This window comes from Plectrocnemia conspersa, unplaced genomic scaffold (genome assembly GCF_051122295.1).
Source record: "Plectrocnemia conspersa isolate PC_06_02 unplaced genomic scaffold, ASM5112229v1 ptg000006l, whole genome shotgun sequence".
Lineage (NCBI taxonomy): Eukaryota > Metazoa > Arthropoda > Insecta > Trichoptera > Polycentropodidae > Plectrocnemia > Plectrocnemia conspersa.
The window spans coordinates 1,880,391-1,894,267 of record NW_028277170.1 but is presented as its reverse complement, the minus strand read 5'-3'; the positions used below and the strand labels follow the sequence as shown (position 1 = coordinate 1,894,267).

The window sequence follows — 13,877 nt, the reverse complement described above, 5'->3', positions numbered from 1 at the left end:
GTCTTAATTGAAATGAGAAAGGTTTAATTTTAAATAATAAAATTAATTTTAATTAATTTTTAATTTAATTAATTTTAATAAATATTAATTTAATTTTAATTATTTTTAAATTTACTTTAAATTTTCAACGTTAAATTAATTTTTAATTTTAAATTATTAACAAACCGTGGCTTTCAGAAATAAATAAAACTCGAAGGTTTGAGTGAGCACGAAAACACAGAGATTGGACAATTGAAGATTAAGCGAAATTCATTTGGTCCGATGAATCCAACTTTAAGATAATTTGAAATTAACTATACTGAGATTTCACTGTACAATGTTTACTTTTATTATTATTATCTAGCTACGTTTTAAACCTAATCTTAAATTATACACAATATTTACTTTTATCAAGTTTCAATTCTTACTTTAAATAATATAAAATGTTTTCTTCTGGAAATATTTAGCTAAGTTGTAAATCTATTTTTAAATAAATTGAAAATTTTAAGTAGTTTTTTTATAGATTGAACCATTTTGACTAGCATTGAAAATCCTAAATATTAATGTCTAATTTCAACCATTAAATTTAAAAATAAATTCAAAAAAATCAAAACGAAGATAATAATATTTTATACCAAAAAAGTTGAGGGTCCGGTATTCGCACACTCGTTAGCTAGCTTTTAATTATTAGTTAGTTAAATAAACTAGCTATTGATAGCTACTTTATTTTAATTGTTCTCTGCGAAATCACAAAATCCATTCAACTCGAACTGTACGAGAGTAGTCTGAAAAGTTTCAAGTCTCAACATGAAAATGGCGTCACTCGCCATAAATATTATGGTAATATAATTGTGCACGTGTTGAAAGAAACTTTTGAAAATTTCAGCAGCGTTAAACGCTCAGTTATTATTTAACAGTAGTTTTTGTCAGTTGATGTTAGTGTCCCTGTAAAAATCGAATATCGAGCCGTCATTAAATTCTTGAATTTGAAAGGCAATACGCCTACGCAATTTAAAGCCGAGATGGACGTTGTTTACGGGGACTCTGCACCATCACTTGCCACAAAGAAATTTTGGACAGTTGTATTTAAACGTAGTCGTACCAGCTGGATTGAAGATGAACGTTCAGGACGGCCAAAATCTGCAACCACTACCGATAACGTCGAAAAAGTTCACCAAATGGTACTAGATGACCGTCGAATCAAGGTTAGAGAGATAGCAGAGGCCGTGGACATCTCAAAAGAACGTATTTGTCATATGTTGACTGAAGATTTTCATGAAAAAGCTAAACGAACTTCTCTTATTTGATCTTGAAACTTGCGTTATTACTGTGACCAAAATGATCATCCATCAACAAGGAAACAAGACAATAGTGCGATTACACAATGGCTCTCGTAGGCCACAAGAATTCCCGTTACACATACGCAATTCACCTCGGAGATATCCATCAAGCAAATGTCACTTTCTAAAGGCGTATACTTATTTCGTTGATTCTAAGAAGTAAGTGCATCGATTAACTAGATGATCGCTGCATAATTGTGATTGGTCAGCAAGCTTTGCAGCCCTGGATACTTGAGCCTGGACTTCGATGAGGAGAAGGCAGTCACCGCCGGCCCGTGGGGTATGCCCCACATTAAAACTACATTTTTTTAATGTAATTTTACTTCCCTTTTTATTATTTTATAATTTTAACACATAATTCCGTGCTTCAAAGTAAAGGGAAAATGTCAATTTACGATGTTTTTTTCAATTTTAATTTCAACGAGTCTTGCCAGTTAATTGCAGGGGATGACAGCAAGATTTCCTCCCCATCACCAACGCCTTTACTTAACAGCGTGGCCGCAGCTTGTCACGATGGCGTCGAACGCATCAGATCGTTTACGATGTGAAAACCTACCTTCTTGCATGTCTGCTGGTATCTCCGGGCTTCTATGTCGCGGAGAGCTATTCGACGTTACTCTGGTTGCAGAAGGGAGAATGCTGTACGCTCATAAATTGGTACTGTCTATTCATTCGCAGTATTTCATGGAATTGTTCAGATATGCACCATATCCTGTAGTATTTGTAAATAACGTTACATATGACGACCTACAAAAAATAATACATTTTATGTACCTGGGGGTAGTTGATGTCAGAAAAGATGAGTATAACTCATTAATTTATTCTGCCAAAATACTACAGATTAAAGGACTATCCAACTTCCAACCCGAGATTTATCATTCGACTATAACTCTAAGGCAAGAACCGTCTAACAATGTTGCTTCAAGCTTTAACCCAACGGAACCTGGACCATCCAACTTGGCGCCCGAAACTATAAAGATAGAAATCTCAAATCGTAATTGTGATGATTTACATGACAATGTAACTAACAACGACCGTGGAAACGTCTGTAAGAGGGAGCTGAAATCACCTCAATCTGATTACGAACTGAGAGACGCTGGAGTGTCTGGCGATCAAATTCCAAAGACAACGATTCCGGAGATAGGACCTAGCAAGTATATTGTACTTCAAGATTATGTTTATGTGATGGACAAAAATTTGGTGAAAAATCGTCAAAGGTGGAAATGCAACGAAGCGAAGAAGTATAAATGCAGAGCTTATATCCATGTACAGAATGGGAAAACCTTGATGATGAAAAACGAACATAGTCATGCTCCTTGAAAATTGACCGAATGTATACTAGTTTTTTATTTTATTAATATGAAATTTTGCTTTTCATTTCATATTATTTCTTTTGTATTTTGTTTGATTGAATATAGTACTCAATAAAAAAAAAATATTTGTCTTTTATTTTATACAATATTTAAAACCTAAATAAAATATTCCAAAAAATTAGATAACTGGATGTAATCCAACGTTTTTAATATAATTTGAGAAGTGAGATAATTCAGTTTTTCCGGTAAGTAATTTATGCTTCTACACTCTAGATAATTACAAGATCGTAAACATCACAAACAAGAAATTGAAAGCCGCGATGCATTCAGATACTCATAGAAGGACAGCAAATATTTTAGATAAATTCGACTTTTTTAATCAACGTATGTATATGTGCATTCAGGAATATGTGCTAATTTTTTTCGATGGGTAGTTCTCGTTATCAATGTGGTGTCTTCGGCGTATCTCAAGCTCGACAGTCTTTTTCCTTCAATCAATATCCAATGCCCGTTCCATTATATATTCTCTGTAGATAATAAATAAATAGACAAAATGACCAACGCATTACCATAGCATCCGCACAATGTCGTCAATTGCGTTAGGAGGTGGATATTGCGTTAGGAGGTAAGGTGACCAGACGTCCTCAAAGAAATATTGCAGTCCCGTCTAGTGGGCAAACGTGAGAACTACCTCAACAGATATGGATCAATCTATGATATTCATTATTTAACGACATGTATACGCAAAAAGGTATATGAAAAAAGAGCAACAAATTAATTAAAATAGAAAAAATAACAGCTGATAACGTAGGTGAATTGATTTGGCTTTACGCGTGTATTCGTTCAACCACGGGCTCGGTAGCTCAAAACCCAATGTTTTTTTTATAAAAGTTTATTTCAAAAATATACATAGGTACAATAATTAGCATACAGACATATTAAATGCACTATACTGGTATATAACCATTTCTATTGTTAACAAAAAAATAAAAAATAGTAATAAGTTATCTGTATAGCAAAATTCAAGGAAAAATATATAAAATCTTTTACAAATTTAAAAAAGAAAAAGAAGAGAAAATAATATTAAAATATACATAAATAAAATATAGCACATACAAAATTAAATATTAATTATTACAATTTTAGTTGGTAAAGCTATATATAACCAAATATACTAGGGTCAAATTAATCAGCGTACTGAAGTTATTACTGTTTGAATGTCCAAGATGTGCTTTGGCATTTTGTGTATATATTAAAATTTAAGTACTCTTTTGCCGTAGTTACCAATACTAGATATTATTGGGTTAGTATGTCCTCGGGAAATATTTTTATAATATTTATCTGTGTGATAATAACGTTGTTTTTTTATTGTTGGAATTCTATATTTGTTATGTAGCTTTTTTAAATTCGTATAAAATGAGATGTCATATATTATTTTTATTGCTTTATTTTGAATTACTTGTAATTAATCAAAGTTAGTTTTAATCGTTTTGCTCCATACCAGGCAAGCATATGTTAAACCGATCTAGTTAACTGTATAAAGAATTTTATTTTTAGTTGTTAGTGTGCGGTTGGCAGCGCTAGTGGTTAGCCCTTTAGATCTAAGTTCTTTTACGTGTTTGCTAAATTTAAGCTTGGAGTCCAGGTTAATGCCAAGGTATTTAACGCTCTTTCTCCACACCATAGAAGTGCCCTCCTCACTTTTGAGAAGTGAGGGTAAAGGTTGTTGGCAGGTTGTAAAAATTATACCCGAGGGCTTCCTTCAGCCGGGTCCTTTCTTCCATCCATGCTGTACACTTGAATAGCATGTGGTCGGTGTCGTCCTTTGCGTCTCCGCAGTGGTGGCACTCCTCGGCGGCCTCTTTGCCTATCCTTTTCAGGTAGGCGCCAAAGCAGCCGTGTCCAGTTAGCACCTGGTCAGGTGGAAGCTCAGTTCACCTCGGCCCCTCTCGCTCCAGACCTTAGGGTCCGGGATGGGTCGGTGAGTCCAGCGACCCTTCGGTGACGTGTTCCATCGTTCCCTCCAGCGCTCGAAGGTGGCTTTTAAGGCGTCGTCTTTCGACTGCCCGTTGTAGATGCATTTCCTTTCGAACGCGAGGAGGTCGATCGGCGGTATGCCGGACACAATGAGAGTGACTGCCTCAGACCGTGCGGTAGGCCGAAGCGACCCTTAGCGCGCTGGTTTTCTGAACTCGAGCCAGCTTCAGCCGAGTTCTCTCCACCCTCTTGGAGTCGGCCCACACTGGGGCCCCGTAGAGGAGGATGGAGTGGACCACTTCATTATATAAGCGTCGACGTTTCGACTTTGGTCCTCCGATGTTCGACATCAGTCTGGCGAGTTCTCCGGCGACGCGCGCCGCCTTGTCCGCGTGAACGGAGAAGCGAAGCTTGTCGTCGAGGTGAACTCCAAGGTACCTTATCGATCTGCTGAAAGGCACCTTGAAGCCGTCGAAAACGAGCTTGGGCGGCTCTAGTTTTCCCCGCCTGGTGAAAAACACCGCTTCTGTCTTCTGGACCGCAAGCTCCAGACTGGCGCCGTCGAGCCAGCTCTTGACGCTCCGCAGGGCCTCTTCGCCGAGAATTATGATTGACGTCGTTGACTTTCCGGTGATGAGGATGGCGACGTCGTCTGCGAAGGCGACCATTCTGGCTTCGTCAGGCGTGGGCGCTCTCAGCACTCGACGTTCCAGAGAGCGTGTCCTAAGACCGAACCCTGGGGAACGGTTGCCATGACCGCTCGTTGAGAGCTCTTGCCCATGCATTGGTACTGCAACACCCTGTCCAAGAAGTAACTATCGATCATTCGGATCAGGTATGCTGGAGTGCCGATTTTTGCCAGAGTGGCGAGGGTGGAGCTCCAGCGCGCCGAGTTGAATGTGTTTCGGATGTCGATCAAGGCGATATTAGCCAGGCCCCGGCAGTTCCCCGCCAGGCTTCGCGGAGGATTCCGATCACCTGCTCGATGGCGCCTATCGTCAAGCGCCCTCGGCGGTCACCGTGCTGCTGGGATGACAGCCCTTTGTCGGCCTCCTCCAAGACAGTCTGTAGCCGTTCGAGAATCAGCCTCTTCAGAATCATTCCCAGGCCGTCCAGCATGCAGAGTGGGCGGTATGCTGAGGGACCAGGGGTCGCCTTGGTGCCCTTCAGGATTAAGACGAGTCTTTGGCGTTTCCAAGTCGAGTCGAAGGCTCCCTCAGAGAGACAAGCGTTGAGGGCTGCAAGAAGCAGCTCTGGGTCCTTATCTGCGATGCGCTTGAGAATGGCATTGGGGACGTCGTCGGGTCCAGGCGCCCTTGCGGAGTTGATACGTCTAGCCGCTCCTTGAAGCTCTTCTTTAGAGAACGGGAGGACTTCATTTTCAGGCTCTGCGGCTGGTTCGCTGATTGCGGGTCGGTAGGTCTTGGGGTGCCGCGGGAACAGTCCGTCGACCACCGCCTCCATGTTTTCATGGTTGTGGTCTTCGTTTCGGACGCTCAGTTTGTTGCACACTATCCTGTACGGCAGCCCCCAAGGATCTTCGTCGACCGACTTGCAGAGTTCATCTCAACAGCGCGCTTTGCTTTGCTTAATAGCTATGCGCAGCGCGTTTTTCGCGTCCTTGTGGTCCTGTCGTTACTCTGCCACGACTAAGTGGTGCCTGTGGGCGCGTCTGCGAGACACTGTGCAAGCGCGTCGTAGATCGTCGATTTCGTCCGTCCACCAGTAGGCCGGTTTCCGATGTCGGTTTGCGCTGCGCTTGGGCATTGAGGAGTCGCAGGCGTCGCGCAGGAGCTCGTTTAGAGAGCGTACTATGTTTTCAGCCGCGGCGTCCGATCGCACAGCGCTTTTGTTGAGGGCTTCGCAGTCGAGCTTTCGGACGCACCAGCCTCGCGCTGCGTACGGCGGTGACATGAGGTCGCGGTGGTCGAGCTCAAAGCTGACGTAGCGATGGTCGCTTTGCGAGTGGACATCTAGCACGCGCCAGCCTCGGATTCTGCCTGCTAGGGCTTTGTCGACAAGGGTCACGTCGATCACCGACCCGGTGCTGCCCCGGACGAAGGTGAACTCTCCTCCAGTGTTGGCAGCGTGTAGGTGTAGGTTTGATGCCATGTAGCAGAGAAGAGCTCCTCTTGCGTCTGTCGAAACGGAGCCCCATTCGACGGCTTTCGCGTTGAAGTCGCCGGCTACGATGACCGAGAGCGTCGATGTTCGGACGCTCTCCTCCAGGCCGGCGATGTCGCGGTTGAAGTCGTCGATTGTGGAGTTGGGTGAGAAGTAGCAGTTGTAAACGCAAAAATCGCCCAGCTCTACCCAAGTCCAGCCGGCAGTGCTGGAGGTAGTGGCAGCGTTGGTCAGGAGCAGGCGGCTACTAGAGGGCAAGTGTAGCGCACCCTTGGAGCTCGCGTCCAGCTCGAGTGCCAGCGGCGCGGTGGATTGCAGTGCTGCTCTGAAACGATTGCGACGTCTGCGCGTTCGTCTACGATCGTTTGCTGCAGCAGGTCCTGCGCAGACTGGCATTTGGATGCTTTTCTGCTGCGCGCTAGCTCCGCTCTAAAAGCTGGGCAGTCGCTGCTTCCGTAGCGGTGCCCGGCTGTGGTTAAGTTGCCGGTCTCGCTGATGCAGACAATGCATCTCGGTCCGCTCTTGCGTTCCTGGTCTTCCAGCAGCTTCTGCAGTCCTGAGCGGTCGGACGCCTTGCACCGCGAAGCGATGTCGGTGCTACGCATATATTTGTCGGTGTTAAGCATATACTTTACCTTAGTGAAGCAAAGGTACCGAATGCTTCTTATGTTTGTGATGTTGGTGGTGTCTGAGGTAAATTGGACGAGGTAAAGCCGAGAGATGCCCGTAGTCTCGAATTTCGTTTTCATTGCCGTCACCTTGATGACACTTAGTCCCTGCTGCTCGAGAAAAGGGCCGATGTCTTCAATGGGAATCTCTAGTAGCCCCCTCAAGGTAGATTTCACCGATTTGTCTTCATCGGTGGTGAATATATCGAAGGTGTGTTTGCCCTTAAGCCCCTCCATTAATATGGCTCGTTCGAAGTTCGAGCGACGCACAGGTGTAACGTAGAGGTGTTGCTCACGGCCGCATTACCGCTTTAGGTGTAACGCAACGCAACGTAAATTGTGGTGACTTAATGATCAACTTGATTAAGTCGATCATTTGTAGATGTGTGCTTGCTACTTCCACAATAATAGACGAGATTCTCGGTCGTTTGCTGCTTATCACCTCCGGAAGCTTCACAAGTCATCACATCGTTCTCTTATTGCATCTGAAAAATAATTAAAAACAATAAGAACAAAGAACATAAAAAGTTGTAAGCTGTGCACAATATTCCTACTTATAATTCATAAATGCAATTTGAATGTGATAAGCGCACATATTTTAATAGTAATAATTATGCAAAAGTTTCTAGAAAAGGGCCACACCCAAATGGAAGCCGACTCAGTTCATTCGGTTGTGGAAAGGAAAGGTAAAAATCGTAAAATACTTCTTCCCAGCAACTGTAGCAAAGGAAGCTAAATCTAGACCTTTTGCTTATGATATAGTTTTACCAGATTTTATCTTTTTCAAAGTTTACAGATTACCACGTTTACTACTCTATATGCCCTAGAAGAGCTGCTGGCGACAGATGTGTTACTGATATAAGAGTTCCTAGGTATAACATCGATGGCACTATTGATTACAAAGTTATTTATTTATTTAGATTAAATTAAGACCATCGTGACCTAACAGGTTACCCCAATGCGTCACGATGGTCGAAAACAATAATTGTATTATCTAATACACAAAAAATGTATATTTATACATAGTTAGAATAATACCTAAAAATAATAAAACAAAACAAAAATTATAAAATAGTAAAATTAAATGATATGAACTGGAACAGCTCCTCATAGATAACATTAAACAGGTCAATGTGTAATGACAACGTATTAAGGAGCCGGATGGCCACAGCTATAGGTGAGTCGGCAAGTGCGGACGTCGTAGCCCCAACGACCATCAAAAGAGGAGGCGATCGTGATTCTCGAAAATGTTCTGGAACCCAAAACTGGGATTTTTCGAGAATAGCTGGGTTGTCGACAGCACCTTTCAGTAATTTAAAAAAATGCTTAGCGACATACAATTTTCTGCGAGAACTCAGCGAATGGTATCCCAACGCTCCTAAAAGAAAGGTGCTGGGATATAAGAACGGATAATAACCAAATGACTTTTTGTAAAAGGTATCTTAAAAACCTTTTTTGAATTTTTTCCACTAAAAGGGAAAGGCGTTCCTCATAACAAAGCCGAGCATCTTGGAAGATTTATCACAGACATTATATTTTCTGATGAGTTTTCCTTATTACCCAAGCGCCCTAAACAAATCGAGTCTTTTGTCAGATGTTTCCCAGCTTCATTAAGCCCCACAGAAAATATCTAAGACTAATTACAAGAATTTGCAGGAAGTAAAAAATGTTAAACTAAAAGACTGTCATATTTTTTATCTCTCACCATTCATCATAAAAATTATAATATCTGTCTTGTTTTAAAGAGATTGTTGTTTAAGTTTAATTTTTTTCTTGGTACCATAAGTAATACTTTAGATTTAAGGAGAGTTTAGTTTTTGATTGTGAATTTTTTTTAGATTATTCCTTAAAATACTAATGTTAATTGATAATAAATATTGTCAAGACTGATTTTTATAACAAAATAATACTGTTGCTTAAACTTAAATTGTAGGGTACTAGAAAAAAGAGTAATGTTCACGTTTCTTGATAATTATTGTTTTTTCTTTGATTATATTGAGCCAATGTATTGGCTTCATTAATATTATGCTCTTGTAGTTGGATAGAGTTTTAATTATGTAGTTATTAAAATTTGTTTTCGATCAATAAAATGTTTGAAACTAAAAGAAAATTTGAATTCTGTGTATCTACGTTAAATACTTTACTGTATATTTTACTAATTTTATATGACAAAACCGCGCAATATTAACGAAAATTCAGTTTTTGAGCATTGGGTAATAACTCGATAATAATATTTACTTTATTAAACATCTACAGCTTTCAAAATGTAATAATTATGAAGTTTTTTCACCTCCTGTATTTCATGCAGTATTGCAACCAATAGTTCAGCGGCTATGTAGGATCACCGACGATATATGATTCATTAGCTGAACATGTTGGTATTCAGTTTATTGGGGTAAAATAATCGCCATATAAGCGTCAATCAAATCCTTGCTTCTGAAAAATAAATGTAAACAATAAAATCTATTATATACAATAGTTAAACATTAAACACTATGCATCTACTTGCATCTTATATATAATTGTTCTAATAATCCATAAATGCAATTTAAAGTGACAACTGAAGAAAAAATACAATAAAAGTTACCTTAATTGAAAGGCAACTATTCTTCGACGGTTAGGTTGAGGCAATATGTCATATTAGTATTGTTTGTAATACATACATATTGGTAAGGAAGTATTATATGTGTAATATACTAAACAACTTAACTTTCTAAAAAGAAATACTGATATTTTATGGAGGATAATCAAAAATAGTCTGTGAATATTGGCTTTTTATATTTCTAATGAATATTAGTTAATACTAGAGTAATCATACATTTGTGGTACTTTTAATGATAGCTTTTATTTTCAGTGTATACTTATAAATGTCAAATCACATATGTGATAACTATTTTGACGTATTGAGGTTAAGTGAAATTTTCAAGCCGAAATGAATTACAAATAAACATTTGATCTTAGAATGCCAATAATAATTTTGTTAGTATAACCATGCTATACTTTTTATTTATCAAAATACTTATGAAGCCACCTTTATATTAAAAGTTTTGTTTATGTTGTTTAAGCTCCCATGTGCTCCCATCATATTGGCTTTTTATATTTCTAATGAATATTAGTTAATATTAGAGTAATCATACATTTGTTGTACTTTTAATGATAGCTTTTATTTGCTGTGTATACTTATAAATGTCAAATCACATATGTGATAACTATTTTGACGTATTGAGGTTAAGTGAAATTTTCAAGCCGAAATTAATTACAAATAAACATTTGATCCTAGAATGCCAATAATAATTTTGTTAGTATAACCATGCTATACAAAATACTTACGAAACCACTGTTATATTAAAAGTTTTGTTTATGTTGTTTAAGCTCCCATGTGCTCAAACTTTTGTATAATCTTTAACTAATACTGTGTAAGAGAGATCTATTGTGATAAGATATTTGTTCGCTGTTTACTTATTTGAATTTAACACTCTTTGGCACTCACGATGGAACATAATTTACGACGCAAAATCTGACAGTCTTCAACAGAGATAAATGTCAGATTTCATAAGAGCACAGAGCATTTCGTGACCTAGAAATCTTAATCGGGACCCATAAAGCAAAAAAAAATATTTCATTGATTAAAAGTATTAAATACGAAAATGGATCTTTTAAAAATTATGGCTCTCTACAAAATATACAAATATGATAAAAAATATATATATATTTTTTTTTTAATATTATAATATAATTTAAATATAATACATATTATATTTAGAACAAAAAAAAATGGAAAAACTTACAATGATAATATTTTGTACAGGACCGGCCCTAGATTTTTAACGGCTATCAGATTTTGCGTCGTAAATTACGCTCCATCATGAGTGCCAAAGAGTGTAAAATCACAATAGATCTCTCTTCAACAGTATTAGCTAAAGATTATACAAAACGTTAGAGCACATGGGAGCTTAAATAACATAAACAAAACTTTTAATATAAAGGTGGCTTCATAAGTATTTTGATAAATAAAAAGTATAGCATGGTTAATCTAACAAAATTATTATTGGCATTCTAGGAGCAAATGTTTATTTGTAATTCATTTCGGCTTGAAAATTTCACTTAACCTCAATACGTCAAAATAGTTATCACATATGTAATTTGACATTTATAAGTATACACAGCAAATAAAAGCACCACAAATGTAAGATTACTCTAGTATTAACTAATGTTCATTAAAAATATAAAAAGCCAATATTCATAGATTTATTTTAATTATCCTTCATAAAATATCAGTATCACTTTTTGAAAAGTTACGTTGTTTTGATTATTACACATAATACTTCCTTACAGTTTACAGCTAATTTTCATAAACAGTGAGAGATATGATTACATATATTTATTGCAAACAATACAAATTTGACATATTGCCTGAACTTAACTGTTGAAGAGTAGTTACTTCTCAACACATTCAATTAAGGTAGCTTTTATTGTATTTTTTTTAGTTGTCACTTTTAAATTGCATTTATGGATTATGGAAGTAAATGCATTGTGTTTAATGCTTAACTATTGTATATACAATAATTCTTATTGTTTATAATTAATTTTTAGAAGCAATTGCTTAATTGACGCTTATACGGCGATTATTTCACCCCAGCAAACTGAATACCAACGTGTTTAGCTAAAGAATCACATACGTTGCAATTATTGACATTAACTGAAAGTTCAAACACATGTACGTATTACATAGTATGTATTAAATTATGGTAGCCGCCGCTCGCTTCGAATTCCATTTTCACGTCGGTAATCACCAGTTTAGCGTACTCGCGTTTCGTTAGCCTTTCCCTTACTGTGCCAAATAAATTCGCGCGTTACTGTGCAGTGTAGTTTAACACATGCAACGATTAGTGATTTAAAACCGAAATATTCATAAATATCGCTTTAATTATTCTTACTTGAGATCGACATGTAGTAATAAGAGAATTGTAATTGCTGAAAATAAAAATAAACATTGGCTGAACAGCACAAACAGACGAATAGACATATTTTAATGAAAGTCTGATAGCTACTGATCTGCATCCGCACCAGGGACCGGTCAGTGAGTTATTTTCCTTTTGGCTCGGTTGCATGTTAAGTGACGAGAGTTAGTGAAAGAGTACATAACACGACTGAGTCCTCACTTTCTTGCTGCTTAAAGAGTGAGAGTGAGATGCAAAGCGTGTGTGCGTGCGGCTGTTGTATCCGTTTGGAAAATGCATCTCACAATACGTGACACACATGTATAGGTTTGATTGAATTGGTGAATTTATTCTCGATTTTCGACAGAATATCTCTACTGCCCCGATGAGTGTTTATTATTATTACTTATTATTATCTTATTCAATGCGTAAATGTAGTACAAAGAAATACTATAAATCTTATTTATTTATATATAATATTTTTGTATAGATATTTAAATTATTAGAAGCAATATGTACTATAATACATTTGTATTAACACAGTCAGTTTGAGAGCTATCCATTTCATAATTATTCATAATTGAGAAAGAGATGGCAAGTTTGTGTTTACTACTCGCAAATAGAGTATAGTTACAGGTCACAAATAAGGAAAGGTTAACGTGACGATCGGCTGACTCTCTGCGTCACTTTTGCGGCGTTCGTGTGCAACATAATACAAATAAAAACATTTACAATATGTTGCGTGTAGGGATACGCGTGCTGGTTAGGTCTTAGGTCAATCCAAAAACACGTGTGCTGGTGTAACAGTTTTATTGAGCTCGGCGTGGTCCGACCGCTTTGTAACGACGATCGGAGCCGACTAACGTCAAAATTGGGTGCTTTCCCGAACGCCGTATGACGGCGTTCGCGAACGTGTGCAAACGGCGAAACGGGCGTCAACATACCCCCCACCATGAAACATTAGTTTCATAATGACGGGCACATCAGCGGGCCTTACAAGTGTTTGTCCTCACATTACAAACTCTGTGAGGACGCGATGTTTGAAATAATACTAACACAGAATTACAATAAACATGACAATAAATAAAATTACAATAAACATGAAGAAAGAAGAGGAATGTTAGTAGTACTGTATAAGGTTGTAAAGAATAATGTTAGTAACACATACACATATACATTGGGATTGTTTGTACTATATTATTACTAAATACTAACTACAAGCTTTCATTCATTTTTTGACAATTATTTAAATGTAAATTAAAACGGACATGAATTATTATAGTTAAAGGTTTGATTGTTAGCTAAATTTTAATTATTTTGGTTTGCTACTTGGTTAAATTATAAACTTGGTTTGCCACATGGCTAAATTATAAATTTGGTTTGCTACATGGCTAAATTATAAATTTAATACATATAGGAAACATGATACACATTTAAATTATTAATAAACAAAACACAAAATATAAAATTGCTTGCACTGCACTAGCCTTTATTTGGCACAGCACACACTTTAGTTATTGGCCTTTTTATAGTGCC

General features: G+C 37.8%; 1 protein-coding gene across 7 annotated transcripts; it reads right to left on the bottom strand.

Annotated features, from left to right (window-relative positions):
• Positions 1–4,016: 4,016 nt before the first annotated feature.
• On the bottom strand, positions 4,017–12,535 carry LOC148234022 (uncharacterized). Of its 7 annotated transcripts, XM_088188214.1 has the most exons (4): positions 10,582–10,694; positions 10,433–10,503; positions 9,692–9,837; positions 4,017–7,886 (listed from the first exon to the last, which is right to left on the bottom strand). In XM_088188214.1, the coding sequence occupies exon 4, from the start codon at positions 7,127–7,129 to the stop codon at positions 6,245–6,247; it is 885 nt and encodes a 294-aa protein (XP_088044340.1). In that variant the 5' UTR covers positions 7,130–7,886; positions 9,692–9,837; positions 10,433–10,503; positions 10,582–10,694; the 3' UTR covers positions 4,017–6,244. The 7 variants fall into 7 exon arrangements, with proteins under 7 accessions (XP_088044340.1, XP_088044341.1, XP_088044342.1 ...); XM_088188215.1 differs by lacking the exons at positions 10,433–10,503; positions 10,582–10,694 and adding an exon at positions 12,453–12,535; XM_088188216.1 differs by lacking the exons at positions 10,433–10,503; positions 10,582–10,694 and adding an exon at positions 11,190–11,515.
• Between the last annotated feature and the right edge of the window lie 1,342 nt (positions 12,536–13,877).

Bases quoted from the DNA above. Each gene is read 5' to 3' on its own strand.
- LOC148234022 (XM_088188215.1), bottom strand. From the start codon at position 7,129: ATGCCAGTCTGCGCAGGACCTGCTGCAGCAAACGATCGTAGACGAACG.